General features: G+C 42.4%; 1 protein-coding gene across 1 annotated transcript in view; it reads right to left on the reverse strand.

Annotated features, from left to right (window-relative positions):
• Adgrv1 (adhesion G protein-coupled receptor V1) overlaps nucleotides 1-21005 on the reverse strand; it is a 504420-nt gene that overhangs the window by 305807 nt on the left and 177608 nt on the right. Inside the window, exons 73-76 of the mRNA XM_087896763.1 lie at nucleotides 19179-20278; nucleotides 15195-15312; nucleotides 14037-14208; nucleotides 3884-4126 (exon numbers count right to left, since the gene is read on the reverse strand). Coding sequence (XP_087752889.1) covers nucleotides 3884-4126; nucleotides 14037-14208; nucleotides 15195-15312; nucleotides 19179-20278 — 1633 coding nt within the window. The remainder of the gene's footprint in view (nucleotides 1-3883; nucleotides 4127-14036; nucleotides 14209-15194; nucleotides 15313-19178; nucleotides 20279-21005) is intronic.

Here is a 21005-nt window from a genome sequence, read left to right on the forward strand (position 1 = left end):
CTGGAAGGCCAGTATGAATGGAGCAGGGGAGTGTTGGACATGGGCATGAGGAGTGGATGGTCACAGCATGTATGTCATTAATTGAAATGTAGCCAGAAAACACAGAATTCAAACAGGAGAGTTGTAGCATGAGGGCCGGCTTGTTGGGGTTTCCGTCCCGCCTGGTACCCCAACAGCCGGCAAATCCCAAAGAGAAATTACACACAAGACTCCATAAGGTTATAAACTGATTGGCCCATTTAGGTCAGGCTTCTTGTTAACTCTTATAACTTATATTAACCCATTATTCTCATCTATGTTAGCCATAATGGCTCCATACCTTTCTCTGCTGGGCAAGTTACATGCTGCCTCTTCGGTGGTCTGTACAGGAATCGCTGAGAGAGAGCTTCTGCTTCCAGAATACTCCCAGTCTCTTTGCTCCACCCCTACTTCCTGTCTGGCTTTCCCGCCTATACTGCCTGCCTGGCCAATCAGCGTTTTATTAAAATATGATTGACAGAATACAGATAATTCTCCTGCACCAGAGAGTGGCCCATTTTTTAAGAATTCCATGAATGCTCAGGGGAATATGTATGTTAATGTGTAGTAGGGCTAAGCTCCGAGGTAGCAGGAGGAAAGACAAGTCTCTGAGACAGCTCACTCGAGGAAGGGATGAGCAGAAAGAGCAGAAATAGCCTGACTGGAACAGAGGATGGGCGCGGTTAATAGGATCTTCTGATCACTCAGCACACGGTGGGAAGAAGACGAGAACTGGGGATGAATCCAACTGACGGCCTGGAAGGGAAAGTTACTCTATAGACGGCAGGAAAACACGTGCAAGATATTGATGACACACACGAAGTTTGAGTGTTCCCTAGACATTTCACTGATGATGCCAAGTGAGGACAATCTGACACACAAAGGAATGTCACACACACCCCCACACATATGTATTTATAAAATCAGAATGATTAACGCTATTGTGATAATAGTCACAATACTATTTTCTTTTCCTAAGAATCTTGCATAATCACTCACTCCCCTGCCTGCCAGTCCCTCATTGGTCAGTCACTAAAGTCTACGTTTTTATGATGGTGCAACTGTCATATGTGAATGGAATCTGAACTCTATAATTTTGGGGATTTTTTTCACATGATTAGGAGATTACACTGGCTGACATGTGTCTTGACGGCTTGTTTCTTAACACACTAAGAAGAGGCCCATGGTTTATCTAAACTTTTGCAGACTGATGGACAGTTTTATTACTAATAAGCTACCAGAGACATCATGCAGTCTTGATGCTCAGCTCTCTCCAATCCTCTGACCAGTGTGCAGAGACTGGGCCCCTGGAAAGGATATGAATCTACACACACACACACACACACACACACACACACACACACACACACACACAAACTGCTGATGTGGATAACGTTGAGGTAAAGTGTTTCTAGCATGTTTGACTAGAGAATACAAAGATTTTTTAACTAAGAGTTTTCTGTCTTGCTCTACTGTCCCTTTGCTGAACCTTGCGCTAGAGAAAGCGTATCTGCATGGTTCTATCTTGGCTCCTTGCACTACAGACAGAATATCTATAGGGGGTTTCCATTGCTTGCACTACAGACAGAATATCTATAGGGGGTTTTCATTGCTTGCACTACAGACAGCATCTCTATAGGGATTTTTATTCTTTGCACTTCAGATAGTATATTCGTGGGGAGAGCACTTCCTGCTCTTTCATTATAGACATTATATCTGTATGGGGAATTTTGCTCTGTGCACTACAGACAGCATATCTAGATATTATTTAATTTTTTTCTTTTTCTATTAGTGAACCCATATGACAAGCTCTTCAGCTCAAAATTTTGAGTACAAGGCAAAAGGGGAAACTGTGGAACTTACCTCTCTATGAACCATTTGGGGCCCAGATTCCTACTCATCTTATTGTTCCCCTGTAGTTTCAGAGTCACCTACTATTGTCTCATACACAATTCCCATGGCCTGTAGTACTGAGCAGGGAAGGGCATATCTGTTCCACCTTAGAGAAACAAAATCTGCATTTATAGAAAAAGCTTCAGAGTCCAGTTTTCACTTCGTGTTAAAACTGTAACACGACATTGGTATCGCAGCACTGAGTCTGTAATCTCAGGGCAGTGTAGACGGTAACCGGACTAGCAGGTGTGTCTGCGTGCATACATATATCCATCTATCAACTCTGCAAGTCTCTCATCTGAGCATGTGAACTTGCTCATAAAAGCGCCTCAAATATCTTCAGTATATGCTCACATGTCTAGTTTCCCTTCTTCTGCTCTATAAACTCATAACCTAAAGGGGAAACACTTCATGGGAGAGGTACAAGCACAGAACACACATTTTCTCATTTTCCTTTCCCTCAGAATCACGCTAAACAAAATACTAAAATCTCAATATGAATGAAATTGCTTCTCTGTCTGCTTGCAGTACTATAAAACTGTGAAAAATGGAGTTTATTCTTAGGGTCTCATGTAGCATGAATAATAAAAACCCAGAGACAGATATTGGGGTTCAGTCTAAAGGTCAGAAAAGTAAAGCAGCCAGCCACTGGCTCTCTACCTCAGTCTGAAATGGCGATCCTGCCTCCAGGAATCTCAGAATGAGACTGTGTGCGAGAGCTGACTCCTCCTGTCTTATATTCTGCTCTAGGGCTGGGGTTAAAGATGTGTACCACTGCTGCTTTAGCGTCTATGGCAACTCGTGTGGCTGCGGGGATTAAAGGTGCGTGTCTCCACTGCCTGCTCTGTAAGGCTGACTAGTGAGGCTGTTTTAGTCTCTGACCCTTGGGCAAGCTTTATTTATTAAAATTCAAATGAAATATCACTACAGTCTCACACAGCAGAGAAAGGTCTTCTGTTATCTGGTGTCTCCTCGCAGGTTTCCAGGGCAGCTTCCCGCCCCTGACTCTACAGCTATGTTACTCTATCACACCAGCCACACTGCGCCCCATGAGCCACACTGCACCCCATGAGCCACACTGCACCCCATGAGCCACACTGCACCCCATGAGCCACACTGCACCCCATGAGCCACACTGCACCCCATGAGCCACACTGCGCCCCATGAGCCACACTGCACCCCATGAGCCACACTGCGCCCCATGAGCCACACTACAAAGAATATTGAATAAGACTTTGAGGCCTAGATCGCCAGACATGGAGGCTTAAAATAGGGTGAATAGCAATGTTGTGCACAGTTCTAGTTTCCTATCTATTTAATTCCTAGTGCTAAAGAAGTAAAGGGGAAAACACAGAGGGCCAAAATAGGCAAGCTATAATCTCCACAATCATGCTTCAAGAAAAATAAGTAACTTTTTTTTAATGTATTAGAAACAAAGAACAGAAGAGCACGCAGGCCCTGCTCTCTTCTTGCGCTCAGTGTTCCTCTCCTGGGCCCCCATAAGCTAGTCTTGCACTGCACACCACATGGAAGGATGGAAGGGTAGTGAGCCCCAAAGCCAGTGCTCTACAACACGTAAGATCAGTTAGTATTTAAGGACTGAGAGGGGGAAAAGAAACAGAACTAGTTCAAATATAAGTTGTGGGTAACCTCTGTTTTTTTTGTCCAAGTTTCGTAGAGGAAGCATTTGCTAAGACCCCAGAGACATGATGGAGCAGATTTGCATGTGGTATCTGGCATCAGACATAGCTCTGCCAAACAGAGCAATCCAAACAGAAAGCCTATAATTTTAAAACATGATATCTTAGTTACGAGACAGAAACTCACCTGATAAGATGATAAAACAGTGTGTTAAATAAACAGCAAGGCATCATGGTATCCTCAGATAAAATATTGTTTAGATTATTGTTTCATTGTACTCCTTATGAATGAAAAGAATCTGAACACACATGGCTTTCCTTTTCATGCCCACCTGGGTACTAAAGTTAACAGACATCATCACTCCTGTCCCAGAATCTCTGGCCACCTGCAAACTGATCAAAGTAGCCTTCTTCTGAGCCACTGCCAGCCGAGATCCCACAGAAAAGGAAATAAGACCCTGGGGTCCATCCGGCCTGGAAACTCTAATCCGAGCGAATCTGGCACTGTTGTTTATAGCTGCCCCAGCAGTGACGTCATACAGCTCCACAAAAAAATGTGTTTCAGTGTGAGGCACCTAAGAGTAAGGAAAAGAAAGATTTAGCTATTACAAACATACTTCTGTTACAAATTTCTGTCACTAGAACATGCTATAATGCTATAGTTCATCTACAGCATAGCAGCATATATTCATATATATATATATATATATGCAACAATAATTACCAAAGAAAGCAGAGGTTATCTACTTGCAAGTTGAGGGGAACATGAGAGGGGTTGGAGGGAGGAAAAACTGATATAATTCCATTTCAATTTAAAACATATTAAAAAGAAATACATACTTAAGGATGAATTTTATATAATGACAGAACCAAATTCTTCTATGAAATCACTACGGCAACTATTTTTATTAACATAATTTTTATTGATGCTAGGATTTCCTATCATGCACTCCAATTGCACCCATTTCCCAGTTTCTTCCATGTCCGCTTCCCATCCTCGCATCTGACCCCACAAAAGAAAATTAAAAAAAGAAAAAGAAAAAGGATAAAGAGGAAAGAAAAGAAAGAAAACCACTTCGCTCCTCCCCTTCCCCGCCTCTGCATCACGGATTCATTTGCGGCCGTGGCTTTGGGAGGTACACTGTGTGTACAGCACTCTGGTGCAAACAGCTCTACTTGCAAATGTTCATTGCAGTGAGTAGTAGCCAGTTCAAGGCCTCCGGCTTCTCCTGCACCATCAACACCGGGCGCTCCCGGGAACTTCTCTTGGATACCCTGCTATTGCCCCAGTGTGGAGATCCTGCGGCTATGGCTCTACACTCCACATGCTCCAGCAGTCACAGATGGAGTAGACGCTAGGGTGGGTCAACCCAGGGGCCTGGGTATGGGTGTGCAGCTGAGTTAGTAGGTCCAGCCTCCACCAGGACCATCCCCCTCGGGCAAGGGTCAGGGCCGGTTCTCCCATAAGGATGGTAAGGGGTGGGATCAGCTCTTCCAAACATGGCCCTCGCCTGCTACTTGGCCTACATGTCACCATGTCCTTGGGTGACACTCATATTAGGATGACCTGGTGGCAATATGGCCCTCAGATATCAACATGGCCCAGGTGATAGCCCAGACCTCAGGCATCCGTATGGCCTTCGATAGTACCATGGGCCATGGACACCAACACAGACCCCAGTCACAGTGGGGCCATGGACCCAGACATGGCCTTCGACAGTAACCCAGCCCAGACATCACATGGGCTCAGGTGGCCACATCGGCCGTCCATATCAGCCTGTTCCTCACTGCCATCCTCAGCTGGGATTCTCTCCGTGGCACACAAACCGCTCCATTTCCCTTCTCCCCTGTTTCTCCACCACACACCTGTTCGTAGTGGCACCCACCTGTCTGGGCTGCTTGGGACCTGGCTATTCTTATCTTACTGCTTTCTTTAAAACTACATTTCCTGAAAGTGAGCTTGTCTCTGTAACATGAACATCTGTGGTGTTTAGAATAAGAATGGCCTCCATGGGCTCATGTTTTTTAATGCTTAGTTATATAGGTGAGTGACTTGAAAGGACCAGACAGATTGGGAGGTGTCACCTCATTGGAGGAACTGTATCACTAGAGGTGGGTTTTGAGGTTTCAAAAGCCCATGCTAGACCTCGGCGTTCTCTTTCTGTCTATGGATGAGAATGTTGCATTCAGCTCCAGTATCTGCCTACCCGCCATAATGATCATGGACTAAACCTCGGAAACTGCAAGTCAGCCACGCAGTTAAACGCTTTATTTCATAGAGTTGCCTTGATCGTGGTGTCTCTTCCCAGAAACAGAACCCTGCCTAAGGCAAGATCCAAAGACGATGGACTTAAAGTCAATAAGCAAATGTTGACTAAATAAAACACATTCAGACAACCCGCTAGTTAAAACCAGTGAGAGCAAAAACTATTCAAATATTTTTCCAAATAGGTAGATCTCAAAACATGGCAATAAAAAAAAACATCAGGTTTCATAAAGATTGCATAATTATATACATATATATGATACCTTAAGTATAAAAATAGCAACGCTACAATGTTTACTTCATATGGTTAAACAATATTTACATAAATAGTCAAAACTCAGAACATCACACATGATAGCAGCAGCCTCAACAGTGACGTCAGGTGGAAACCAGGGCCGAGCGTGGAGTTGGACAACAACACAGACTGAACAAGAAAAGAGCAGAAGAAGAATTCAGCTTCCTAAGATCTACTTACTTGACGTACTATTGAGACAGGGTCTCATGCAGCACAGACTACTCTTGGGCTCAGAGTGTATCCAAGGATAACCTTGAGCTCCTGACCCTCTTTCTGCTCCACTTCTGAAGTGCTAGGATGACAGGTGTGCACCACCGTTTCCAGCTACATGATGTAGGGGACCAAACCCAGGGCTCTGCTTGTGTGAGGAAAGCTCTGCCATCTGAGCCTCAACTTCCGTCCAAGAGTTTTTAAGTTTTTAAAATTGTAAACAAATATGAGGAGATATTGGTAACAAATTCTGTAATTTCATGTAATTTTCAAATTCTTGAAATACATTGTATCAAATCAAAATTAACTCTGCTCATGCTACAGCCTTGTTTTCCCCCTGAAATCATTCATTTTCTGAAGCCTGAATTGTTCTTCAGAACACATTCTCAATCGTCTGTTATTACAAATGATTTATTCTTACAAAATAAAATCTGAGACATTTAGCAGTGTCTGTTAGCATCTTGGCATATCCTGCTAAATGTGACTTGATGTGTTTTCACGTGCACGTGTCACTGTTTAATAATACATTAGGCATATTTTTATGTGCCAGCAAGAGCCTAATCCATCATTTCTTCATGATCATTTAAATAATAATCATTATGTCACGAAACAAACATCAAATCCTTCAGTATTACCCAAAAACGTTCTATCTTGTTCTATCTTTCATAAAGGAAATGCTCCTTTTTTTTTTAAGGAAATGTTCTTAATCCCATTTTCTATGTCATGAATATGTTTAGCTCTCCAACAACACATAACATTCTTTAGTTTGTTGATATGCTGTCAGTATATGATAGAATGTAGAAATAAGTATATTCTTTCCACATAAAGAAACAATAGTTGGCAAATGCACAAAGTTGAAGCAGTAGAGAAAGTAAGGGCGACTGTACTCAAGAGCTAATATCCTTAATGGCCATGGGAACAATAGTCTCTTTGAACTAAGGATTTGGCATATTAAATTCCAATAGACACTCTTGTCTTTATTTTCCAGTAAAATATTCCTTTTTCATTGTGATGATGATTAGAACATTACTTATAGCCATTTACCATCAAAAGAATGTGCTGTAATCTAAGTAAAGAACTATCTAAAAATTGAATAGTGTACAGATGGGGGCCTACATATAATTAGACTAGAGACAAAGGAATCTTCTAGTCAGACAAAGAAATGCTCTATTCAAACAATTCTATTGAGAAATAAGACTGAAAGATCATATCTGAACCTCTCCAGACTTAAACATGATGGGAGACCTCTCATGAACCATTGCACACTAACTGCAGCGGGCCCCTCTATTAGGGAGGCGGTTGCACTTCAGGGTGACCTTTTTCCCTAACTAGTATCAAATTCCTCTCTCTGGGCTCAGAACTGCTCAGAAGCAGAGAAGTAAAAACAAAAGAATATCTTACCTAAATATTTTTCTAAAGGAAATTTGCACCAATGTCAAAATGTTTCATTTAGTTGAAATAGATTTAGCGGGGTAAGAGCGTGCCTGCTGTCTTGGGTCTTTACTGTTGTTATAATAAATTAAGTTGACAAAGCAAGTTGAGAACGAAAGGGGCTTCTGGCTCACAGTTCCAGTTACAATCCATCATGGAGACAGTGTCAAGGAGGTAAGAACGTGGAGCAGCTAGGGACATTACATCCACAGTCGGTGTAGAAAGCATGAGTTAGTGCGTGCACACTAGCGCTTAGGGCCTCCTTTCATCTTCATCGGTCTAGGACCAGCCTACACAGAGGTACTGCTCACCTTCCAGGTGGCTCTTCCTACCTCAGTTAATAGATTTAAGAAAAGCCTTCACGGGTGCACCTATATGCCAATCTAATCTAGACCATTCCTCATTGAGACCTCCTTCTAAGGTCAAAATTATCCTCCTTCTTGAGCTAAATCTTGTTTTATATATTTTGTTAATGTAGAACCATGAAATAAATCATCTGGAAAAGGGAGAGTTGACTGAAATTCAAAAGATGGGTTCTAACCTGTCTAAGAAGTTGATTAGGCAAGTCAGTTAAATTCTTCATAACTTGAAAATGAACGGGCTGAATAAATGATCAGTTGACTACAGGAAAAAGGTTTTAAAGTTGAGGGTGAAGAAACTGGACCGAGGAGATGGCACTTTAACCTTGTGTCACTGTATGGACAGATGTGTTTTCTGCAAACCTTGGTGAGTACTGCTGCAGCTACTGCAGAAGTCTAGACTCCCTCAGGCTCCCGGCCCAGCCCTTCTTAGTAAGAACACCATCAATCGTCTCACAGGGTCAATTCCTTGCCAAGAACTGCACTACTAACCTTCATTCACTATCATCGCATTTGTTCTTCCTAACGGCCCTTTTATTAACCCCGGTTAACCTTACGAAGCTGAGCAAGGCTAAACAACCCATCCAGCATTACCTAATTAATTAGTGGTCAAACTAAGATTTGAACCAAGGACTTCTGTCATCAGAGCTTAGTCTGAACTATCGTACAGACTGCTGAACAAGCTCTGGGACTGAAACCATTTCCCTGGCAAGCACTGCAGACAGTTCTGAGGCCAGAAGGTTAGGACTAACTGTATCTGCCCGCTGGCACATCCACATAGGCTCCCAACCTCACTGCAAAAAATCATGGCTGCTGCTTCCTGGCACATACTGCTAGTTCTCAGTTTATGAGAAATAGAATCCAAACTTGAAGAGCCAAATCCATTTTAAGTAATAAAGCATAACTTGTGAAAATGCATAGCAGGTTATAGTGTTTTATTGTTTTCTTCTTCTTAAGAACACAGCCACACCCCCTCCTTTACTCCTGAGATCGGGTCTATCACTCAGCCTGGACTCAGACTGTGTTCTTCATGCCTCAGGCACTGGAGACCTTGAATTAAAGATCCGTGTCTCCACTTTCAGCTCATTCTTGGTTTAAATTTCCTTTGACTGATATAAGAATATGCCAACCTTGCCATTTAATAGCTGGAAAGACAAAGAAGACAAAATATTTGAATATTTTATCTTTCTTACCTATCCAAAACAACTTAAATACAGTCTTAGGGCCTTGCTCTAATTAGGACGATGGTTCTCAACCTTACTAATGATGTCACCCTTTAACACATTTCCTCATGTTGTGGTGGCCCCACATAAAATTATGTTATTGTTACCTCATAACTGCAATTTTTGTAAATATTTAAATGTCTGTGTTTTCAGATGGTCTTAGGTGGCCCCTGTGACCCAAAGGGATCACAACCCACAGGCTGAGAACCATGGAGTTAGGAGCCAGTCTCAGTGCAGTTAGAATCCTCTGTATCGTCTCCAACATGGTGTCCCCTCTGCAAAGAGGACAAGCACAGAGCAGCCAGCCTCTGCTTAACTTCCTTTCAGTCTGCGGGCATCGTCGAGAAAAGTTGGAAGGATGAATGTGGCTGGAGTGTTGTCGTGTACAGTGCAGGAGCTCATGCCCTGAAGAGTGAAGCAGCGGCTCCTCACGGCCGCGTGACACAGCGCTGTGCTAACAGCTGGTGGAAGCCCCACCGAAGCAAAGTGAAACGCAATTATAGCATGGAAAATATTAAAATAGGACTCTAGATTTGTCAAAATGTTAGATTTTTTAGCTATAATCAGCCACAGTAGTTGGACACTTGCTCAAAATCACTTCCCTTGTAATTCATAAACATCAATCTCTAAAATGCTTTATGATCAAACAATTTTTTGAACCTTGGGCAAGAGTTGATTAAATATCTCAGATTAAGAAAAATGGGTTTTTTGTTTGTTTGTTTTGCCTACTACTCTACGCGGATCTATGGTGGACAGTGGGAGATTGTGTGTGAGGGTTGTTCTGCAGGCCTCCAGGGGGTGGTGCTGACTGACGGTATACGGAACTACATGCGGTGTGCCGGGCCAGGAATCAAACTCTGGTCCTCAGGCAGAGGGTCGGGCACTCTGCCCCCTGAGCTGTCTCTCGAAGAGATGGCTCAGAGGTTAAGAGCACTGACTGCTCTTCCAGAGGTCCCGAGTTCAATTCCCAGCAACCACATGGTGGCTCACAACCATCTGTAATGAGATCTGGTGCCCTCTTCTGGCATGCAAGTATATATGGAAGGACTGTTGTATACATAATAAATAAATAGATCTTTAAAAAAAAAGAAAGAAAGAAAAATTGGGATGACTCTAAAAACATAAAACCACCAAAAGGCAAATACACTTCCAAAACTTTAAAAGTAATACAAAGATAAAAGCTAATGATATGTTTAGTAGCCACAAGAGAATTATTCAACTTAAAAAAAAACAAAACTACAGCTCAGTGAGGACCTAAAATCAGTTACAAGTGAAACTACAGTAGAATCAAAATATAAAGTCTAAAAAAGTGTTTGTGAATACTGGAGAAATGGGAGAAATGGCTCAGCAGGTAAAGACACTAGCCACGCCACACAAGCCAAGCAGCCTGAGTTCCATGAGAGGAATCCAATCAAAAGGTCACAAACGGAGAGACACTACTGGACAAAGTTGTTCTCCGGCTTCCATGTTAGTGAAGTGGCAAGCAGCAATAATAAATAAATAATAAACAAAAAATTTTAAAGTTGTGTGACATTAATGAATACTTACTATTTTATTAATGTTAATATGTAGGAGAATGTAAATATAGAGATATCGGGGACTTCTGTTAAACGTGTTCATTTATTAAGGAACAGCCATCAAAAATATGCTATGTGCTCACTTATATGTGGATATTAGCTGTTAAAACAATGATAATGAGGTACAGTCCGCGGAACCACAGAGGTTACATACAAAATAAGGTACTAGGGGCACAGGTAGCACTCTCTAGGAAATAGATATAGAATTTTTATGGACACACTGGAACAGGGGTGACCTGAATAGGAGAATCAGGTGAGAAGGGGAAGAGAAGAGGGAGATGAGGGGGAGGGACAGTAGAAATTAAGAGCCATTTGAGGAATAGTATGGGAACCTAGTACAGTAGAAGTTTTCAAGTACATAGGCACGTGCGTGCACATACACACACGTACACACACACACATGCACACGCGCGCGCGCACACACACACACACACACACACACACACACAAACAATCTAAATGAAATCACCAAATAATGGGGGAGACAGAGCCCAACTGGACATCTCTTGCCACCAAATGAAGCTTCCAGTACTAGGAATGTGTTACATCTAACTGAACTGTTGACCAAAGGAGTCTGTCCCATGGAATCCCCCAAACAAGCAAGGTGGTTGCCAAGACTCATAAACTGATGACAAGGCCCCAGTGTTGAAAACAATACCTATACAACTCATTGAACATAGAGAAGTCTAGCTGATGCCTTACGTTCTAGCATCTTTGGTACAGGAAATTACTCCACACATACCAAAGGATAAATGGAAACAACCCACTGGTGTCCTACCTGCACGATATGTCAGGGAAATGGTGGCACAAACCTCGTGGAAGTAACCAACCCGTATCTGATTTGACTCAAGGCCAACTTCACAAGAAGAATCCCATACCCAACCAACACTGCTTGGGTGACCAAGAACCTCAAACTAGAAAGCCACAGCCAGACCTAAATGGGATATTTCCATCAAATCCCTCCCCTTAAGGATCAGGGGAACGGATCCTGCAAAAGAGGAGGCTGAAAGAGTCAGAGGGGATGGAGGACACTCAGCGAACAAGGCCTTCTAATTCAACAGAAGCAGCACACACATGAGCTCGCCGCAGCTGAGGCAGCAAGCACAGCACCTTCACGGGTCTGCATCAGCTGCAGTCCCCGAGCTGAAAGGAGAAGAGGACACCCACCCCGTCCCTGACTCGGAAGGAGTCCACAATGGATGACCACTTGCAAATGAAAGGTTACTTTTCTCCAAGGGAAAAACCACTCTTAACGTCAGGCTGCATATCCAGTAGTAGATTTTTGTTCTTATTTTTTACAGCACAGGTCTTTTGTACACACATACACACACACAGAAAAAAACAACAACACACACACACATATTACAGCTTTCGGTTTTATGTTTTTCTGGATTCTTGAGTGTGTGACCGGGTGAGTATCTGCATCTCTATCTGTTTATGGGGCCTATTCTTGGGCTCTTTCTCTCCTGTTTGTTTGTTTTGTACTATTCTGATGTATTAGTTTCTGTTCTAACATTTATTTTATTGTATTATATCATATTAGGACATTATTTTCCCTTAGAAGCCTGTTTGTTTTCTAATTAGAGACAGAAAGGGGTGGTAACGCAAAGGAGAGGAGGTGAAGGAGCTGGGAGGAGCAGAGGGAGAGGAACGTGTAATCAGGAAATATTTTATGAGAAGAAATCTATTTTCAATAAAAAATAAAAAAGAACTCATCATTGCTCTTTGTTCATTTAAGTAGATAAGAAGAAGACTGCATATAAAGATTTATTTCTAGGAAAAGCAAAAACTATCAAAAATAGGACAAAGTGATCACCACCTGTGAAGCAAAACAAGTGAAGCAGAAATAAGGGCGGCAGTTGTCTCTTCTAACACAGCAGAACACTGGGGCTGAAGAAGAGCAGGCTGCTGTCCCATCTCCGGCAGGCTGCCCTCCTAGATACGGGCAGACAGAGACAAGCAGCCCCACCCTGGCAGAAGTTCTAACAGGACTTTTATACGGTTGGCACTGCTAAGTGTAAAGAGTAGATTATTCTTGGGAAACAGCGTACTGAGAAAATTATCCTTGAAGGCATGAATTAATAAAAAAAAAAGTTAGTGTTCCAAGTGGATTAAGCACTTCCCATGTGAAAGAGCTGGAGGCAGGAGCTGGGTCTCACAACCCAACCAAAGCACAGCGGCAGTTACCAAGGGCAGCAAGCTTCGGTCTTCAGCGCCAAGTGCTCCTTCTCGGTTCCCGACCAGAAGTTCCACAAAATATAAAAATATGTATGGAGACAGACTTATATGGGATTAGTATAAATAACTATTTTGGCAAACGGTGAAAAACGGAGAAATGAAAACACTGAAGGCTACGAGGGCGTAATCTTCAATCAGGCAGGAGTGTTGAGAACAGCGTCACGCAAGTACGTCCGTGTGTGCTTTCTCTGCTATGTGAAGTTCGGGTTCATGCAGGGAAGCCATTATGCTTTTCAACACTCATGTCACAACTGGCGAACAGTTTTTTATTACATATTTTGACTTAATAAATATGCATCAAAGAATGAATAGTACTGAGTGTACCTTAGACATTCAAGCACTCGAATCTCACGGGGCGTAGATAGAAAAGCTTATTAGATTATTAAACAGGCACTGGGTCATTGTGCCAATGCCGTCTGAATGGTGCAGACTGTCCTGGCAGTGGGGTCAGTGTCTGCCTCCCAGAGCACTTACAGCTGAACAATCCTCATTTATCCAAGTAGCTTTCTGTGCCTCTTTTTATAAATCAAAACTCTGCTACCCAAGATATGTGAAAAGAGAATAAAAATCCTTCATGTATAAATAGAAGAAGAATGTTTATGAATATGGTACAATCAAAGCTGCAAATGCTGTAGTCAGTAGAGATACTGATCTGTCTGACACACAGCGAGCGGCTGGGTCAAAGGTACCCTAGGAAGGGCACGAAACAGAAACACAGAACACACACTCAGTGAAAACTGACAATGGCATCCATTTTCCATCTAAAGCCTTCGGTCTAATAAGGATGTTACGGCTAAACATAATCACCACAAAATGCGTAAGTTTCAATAACTATGCTCTGAGGTGAACAGTTCTAAAGGAAAGGCTAGCAGTTCATCACACTTGCCTTCTGCGGATTGAGCTCGAGGTGGATGAAGCACCTTGTCTGACCCACTGCACAAGTCGTGACCCCTGCCACAGAGCGCAGTTCAGCTGTCAGGTTCAGTCCTTCTTTCTGCAGAGTGGTAGCCGTTTGGGTAACTGTGACTCGCCAAAAGACCTGCACGTCTTCAAAGGCCCTGTGTACAAAACAAACCCATGCAAGCAGTGACAGAGTGACACAGTCCCTGGCAGGGGTGCCAACTGTCCGTCCTCCTCGACAGACTGGCAGCACGGAGCACTTCTAGAAGATAAATGGAAAACTACAGCTACCAGTCTCCATGGTGTTTGTTCTCTGATGCGCACTGGTCGGTAACGAACCAGTGAGGAAAGTTAAGTAAAATTCTTTCTGTCCAACGTAACAAAAATGTGCAGACAAAAAGTAGATATAATCTCTAACTGCAAGCAAATGGATATTATTTGTTTTTTCTCAACAATATCTTTAGAGGATGATACTACTCCTAAATACAGCTATAATCATAACATTTGAAGCAAAACGATGTCCTACATTTTGAGAGAATAGGCCCCAGGTGGAGGCATTAATCCACATAAATGTGTTTGCGCTGAGACCCAAAGTCTCACTACAGAATCCGGCTGCACGGAAAGCTCCGGTGTCCCTGGGGCTCAGTGGTTAGAATCAGTCACCTCAGAGTGCTTATCCTGAGAAAGTGATGGCCTAAATCATCTGACATTGAGTTAGACAGTGTGCACAATCTTCTGGGCGCTTCTATGTTATGGTCAAAAGCCCAATGTGTTCAGGAATAGATGGACATTGATAGCATCCAGGCTAGTGGGGTGCTTTGTCCAGTAAAAGCACTAGTCATCCTAGCCTGCCAACTTGAATGTCATCCCTAAGACCCATGGGAGAAGAAAAGTGACAACTGAAAGTTGTCCTCTGACCGACCCATACCATCAGAGGGGCACGCCCCCACACAACAAGTAATAAAAATGCTTTCAATTATAAAAATGTATATTAATACTGACTAACTAGCTTGCAGAAAACCTTCTATCAACATTCACTTTGCCCTCATTCTGTATGGGCCTTAAATTCTGTACATAAAGTTACATCTACATGCTCACATATGTGCGCATACGCACAGATCCACCCCTCCACACACACACCTACCTGTTTGGCTGCCTGGTGACAGCTAGCTGCTGTCTGCTCTCACTAGCTCCTTCCCTCAGTTCCAGGCCTCTTTGGGATTCCTCACTGAAGCCTATGATGCCATTGTGGAGGTCACTCCCTGCAAAGGAAAACGGAGAGCTCTACCGCACCTAGGAGTCGATGACCCTCCAGCGCCACAACAGTTTTCATAGCCCAGACGGATAAAGGAGAAATTCACAAGTGGGAGAACTATAATTTCTAATAATTTTTTCCTAAAACTATTCCCAAACAAGACAAAACAAAATAGAGTAAGATGAGGCAAAGTCCTCAAATTGACGTTGGACAGGATTGTCTAAGGAGATTGCACAACACATTTATCAGCCATTTGAAGTGTGCATCCCACAGAAAGTGAACTCCATCAGAGCAACGACTGTCTTTCGACAGCTGTGCTCCTGGGACAAGAGCACCAGCTCCTGGCTAGCGGCTAATAAGTATCTGTCAAGGAAATGAACTATGTAAGTAATTCACCTTTTTTTAAGTGGGTTGACAGTTATTTCACACACTTCCTTCTCTGCTCCAGACAAAAAAATAAATAAATAAATAAAGAGAGAGAGAGAGAGAGAGAGAGAGAGAGAGAGGGAGAGAGAGATAGAGAGAGAGAGAGAGAGAGAGAGAGAATGGTTATGCAACTCCTGAGAATCTGTGTTAGAAGCTCAGATTATAGGAGATTATAGGAACCATCACATACGCATACACACACATACACACACACACACAGAGTCTCTCTCTCACACTCACACTCTCACACACACACACTCACACTCTACACCTCACACATACCCCCCCTCACACTCACACACACACATACTCTCTGCCTCTCTCTCTCACACACACACATACTCTCTGTCTCTCTCTCACACACTCACACATACTCTGTCTCTGTCTCTGTCTCTGTCTCTCTCTCTCTCACACACACACACACTCTGTCTCTCTCATACTCACACATTCACACTCTCACATATTCTCTCTCTCTCTCTCTCTCTCTCTCTCTCTCTCTCTCTCTCTCTCTCTCTCTCTCTCTCTCACACACACACACACACACACACAGCATGCTGACCCAGTTACTGCGTGTCCAGCTGGCACAGGAGTGAATGTGGATTAGGCCAGTATCTTAACTACTGTACATGCTGTCTTGTCCCGAGTATCCCAGTCTTTCAAAATGATCCTAGAAGGAAAAATCCTAAAGCAATCAGCCTCAAACACAACTCGAGCTCAATCTCTCTGCTCTGAAGTGTAAGAAAACGTGGATACACGCATCGTGGACATTCATTCCCCTATGCTTTTTATCAGCTAGATTTCCAATCCTCATTTTCATCAATTAATCATTATAATCATTTCTTAGCTGAACATCAGAATATGATGCTAATGTTTTCTCTTTGGTGGCAATTCTTTGGTTCTCTTCTTTGAGAACCAATACATCTTTGGTTCTCTTCTTTCCTGGGAGTTTACACTCCCTTGTTTTCTTTGTAGGGCAATAGCCACTGATAGGTGCTGTAGGAACTCCTTCAGCCAATAACCTTGAAGATACCAGCCCATTTGGGGCGTGGTCTCATGTACTATATATGCAGATGTAAAGCGTCTGCCAGGCCCTTGGCTGCTGGATTCGGTTCCAGTTCCCTGTGCATGCAGAGGACTGTGTATCACTACTAAATTCTGTGAGTTTAATCCTTAATAAATAAGCCTTTACTATATTCCATTCTGGGCCAGTGTGGAATTCTTTCGCACAGCAACAGATTGGGGTTTAACTAACATTCTATTGTCACAGCTACAATAAATTTGAGCTACATTTTTAGTAAGGTGGTTTTAGACGTGACAGATTAAGCACCTGACTTATTTTAAAGTTCTAACATTTAAATGGGAAAAGATTATGAAAACTGGTTGAGGGTAAGAAGAATCAATAAAGTTAATGATCTAATTAAAACAGAAATATTATTAAGAGAAAATGCCAGGTTATGACAGACTAGATGGCAGAATAAAAAAAAAATGAAAGACCTTAAAATAATGCAGTCATGTGGACATTACAGATGACAGTATCAGGTGTGTTATTTCTCTTGACACTAAAGGACAGGAGTCTGTTGCATCCTGTGCCGATGACAGAGAATCCCACACTGCTCAGACGGTTGAACATCCTATGCAGGTGACAGAGAATCTCACAATGCTCACACAATTGAGGGGCACAGAACTGGTATTTGGGCAGAATTTGGTGTGTCACATTGCCTGGTAAATGTAGAAGCCGATTCATTCCAAATACCATCCTGACCACAAAAGAGCCCTCTGCCAACCACCTACCCAGGACTACAGTCCTTTCTATTACACAGAAACTAATGGAGCACTGTTTGAAACAGCAAAAACCTCAAAAGAACTGTTTTTATTTTCACTAGACTGAGTAGACCACACTAATTAATAGATATTTTGGCTGTCAGCAGTGGTCATATCTGTATGGCTATAATAAAGCAAAATATTTAAACCACAGAATGTGAGGGTGGTGCTTAATTCCAAATTAATTTTACTAGAAATATACAAATCAATTAAGCCAATGTAAAACGCTTTCAGAAATGAGTTAAAATTTACAATACTCCCAATAAACTGTTGGAATAGGAATGGTATTAATTATAATTAGTGAAAAGTTGTAGGATCACATTAATAGGAGAAACACTATAAAGGAAGTTACTATGACATCAAAGCTGAATGATTAAGATAGCATAAATCGAGACAGCATTGTACTCTCCCGGAGTCCTGAGAGCGCGCACAGCATGCGGGTAGTTAAAAGCGTGGTATTGTATACTTTGAGATTGCTAAGAATAAACCTCAGATGTTCTCACCATTGAAGCATTAAATACTTGAGATGCTATATATGTATGTTAACTTGATTTAAGTATTTGAAAATTTATTTAAGCATTACATTCCATGTATATGAAGAGAGATAATATGTAGTCAAAATAAAACATAATCATGAAGTGGCCTTTTACTGCTTTAGTTATTTACAAGCTGATCTACTGTATCTAATGAAATATATAGCATCATTTCAAAGACTAAACTATGAGTTACCACCAAATCAATGTGTGAGGAACTCCTAAAATAACTAAAAATGTAAGCTGCTGTTTTATGTATGTGCATATGTGCACATATGATATATACACGTATATTATATGTGAAAGGGGAGAAATAGAGGCAAGGCATTAACTGTTCATTTGCATTAGATCAAAAACCATACACAATTTTAAACCATATAACATAAATGGATAGGACTCTGTATGTGTGCATGCACATGTACATTTGTGTGTGTGCATGCACATGTATGTGAGTGTATCCAACTACTAAAATGATTATATATATTGTGTTGGGTCAAAAACAAATAAAAGACACTAATTTTAATCTAATTCATAACAAATACAGAGAGTTTCTTGACAATGGCTTCTTTGTTTTATGACTGATTACTAAAAATGGCTCAAAAATTTAATATAAGGTTCCAAAACAAGATAAGCGATCACATGTTTGGACATCAAACCCAGCATTTTTCTAGAGAAAAATAGTGAGGATTTAAGGACTCTTCTCTATGTTGTGCAGCTACAGTCTTACAGACCATGTACCTGACTCTTTCTATGTAACACATAGAATATATTAGATTAAAAAACACGGATTCATGCTATAGTTCATTACTTTAGGAAGCCAACTAGCTGTTGTTGCTACTGTTATTTAGACAGGATTTACTATGCTGCCCTGGCTGACCTGGAACTCACTATGTAGACCAGGCTGGTTTTGAACTTGGAGAGCTCTGCCACCTGAGTGTTAGGATTAAAGGGGTGTGCTACCATGTCTGTTCTAAAGGAAGACACTTTTTAATAAATTATTATGCGTGAGTCAAATGTCTTAGGTTGAAGCTCAGACAGACTGCTCTTCTTACAAACACTGCACTCTATGTTCTCCGTCCTATGCTGCCCTTACCTGTGATAATGATGACAGCAACGTCTGAGAACCCAGAGTTGTCCTTTCCTCTCACAATCTGTGCTCCCCCGCGAGGGTCTGTGAGGTACACATAGAAGAATTCCTGGCCCTCAGGTTCCTCATCATCGAGGATCTGAACCAATATTTTATGTTCTCTTTCCCCGTCTAGAAACGTAAGGGTGAGCGCCTGTTCTTCAAAGTCTTCTTCTTCAACGGCCCACGTTAGGTTGGCAACTGCATAGACATCCTGAAAGGGCCGCACATTTGGTTCCTTCTGGACACATCTTCCACCAAAGGTCTTTGCTGTCACACTGACATTGCCTGTGAAGCCACCAGTCCTCTGGATAAGGATTTCTGCAGTGCTCAGGGTGCCATTCTTCGTTTCCTCTGCCACATGAACGACAGGAGGTCCAAGACTGAGTATCCCATAGACCGCAGCAGGAATGGTTCCCGGGGTCAAGTCCGGCTTCTCTGACAAGGCAGCAGGAGTGGCCACAAGCTTGTCGGGGGTGGCAGGCACACCTGCCGTCTCTACGCCAGTGGCAGACATCTCAGTGGTGTGTGGAATGGAGGGCACCCTGTTTGTGCTAGGGTGTGTGGTGGAACTAGCTTCAGAAGCAGGAAGAGTGCTATCAAGTGCCACCATCATGGCTGTCGTAGGGACAGGAACACCCACTTCAGCTAGGTCATCATTGTCCAGTATGGTGACCACTGCCACACTGTGATCTAGATTTAGACGAGGTCTCCAATTCACATCACCCTTGCTCAGTCCCCTATTTTCTACTGAAGTAAGATTAATGTAAAAATTTTCTTCTGTCTCAGGAAGCTGATCATTAATAATGGTTATTTCAAAATCAGCCTCGGCTTGGAACCTCCGAAAAGAAACTTGGCCATTCTGAACGGGCGCAAAGTCTTCCAGCGGCTCGGCACTGCCTGCACTTGTCGAGAAGGAGACCGTGACCAGATCACCGTGGAAGCCAAACAGTCTCTGCACATGGACTCGGATCCTCTGTGCGTCCTCCGACACTGAGAGGTTTCGTGAACTGGGGGAAAACTGGAAGACTCCCATGGGTTCAATTTCAGCAGCAGCAAAGTCTGATCTGGGAAAAAATGAAATCATGAGGGCTGCTGTAATGCAGAAAGGCGACCATAGAGTTCTCCAGCGCTTGGCATGCTGCCCACCCCTCGAAACACTCGAGAGAACCTGTGTGCCTTCAAATCCAGAGGCCGTACCTCCACACTGAGATCATATGAAATAAACCTCTTCCTCCACATTTCTTTTGGGCATGCGTTCTATGACGTCAATAAAAAACTAACTAGAATACCACCTCTCAGTTCCTTTCTTCATTTATAAAATGGGACACATAATGTTGATATGCAGTGGATAGCAGAGGTAGCACAGCAGGGCGGCTTAGACATCCCTGGTTTTAGGGTAAGCATTAGAAACCTATTTGTCATTAATATCGGTGTTAAAGACCTTTAAATTTGTTACCTGAAGTATTTTCTTCAGACTAATACTATCTCAAATGGGATATGTATAATCGAACCATACCTGTCTCTACAGATAACTGTTCTCCATCCACAGACATGTATGTAACCATTCTTGTACTTACATGAGTCCGTTGCTGTGTCTCTCAGCCCTGTCTGGTATTCTGGCAAAGGCCAAGCCCAAAAAGAGAAAAGTCAACTGCGTTTAGGTAGAACATAGTTTTCTGAAAGTATACTGGCTCCATGTAAACAGTCATTGCAGATAGATAACACCGCTAAATAGAATTAAATAGAAACGAGCCATTGATTTCAGCAAGTTAACTAACTGTGATCCCTTAT

This window comes from Myodes glareolus, chromosome 15, assembly GCF_982192425.1.
Source record: "Myodes glareolus chromosome 15, mMyoGla1.1, whole genome shotgun sequence".
Taxonomy (NCBI): Eukaryota; Metazoa; Chordata; class Mammalia; order Rodentia; family Cricetidae; genus Myodes; species Myodes glareolus.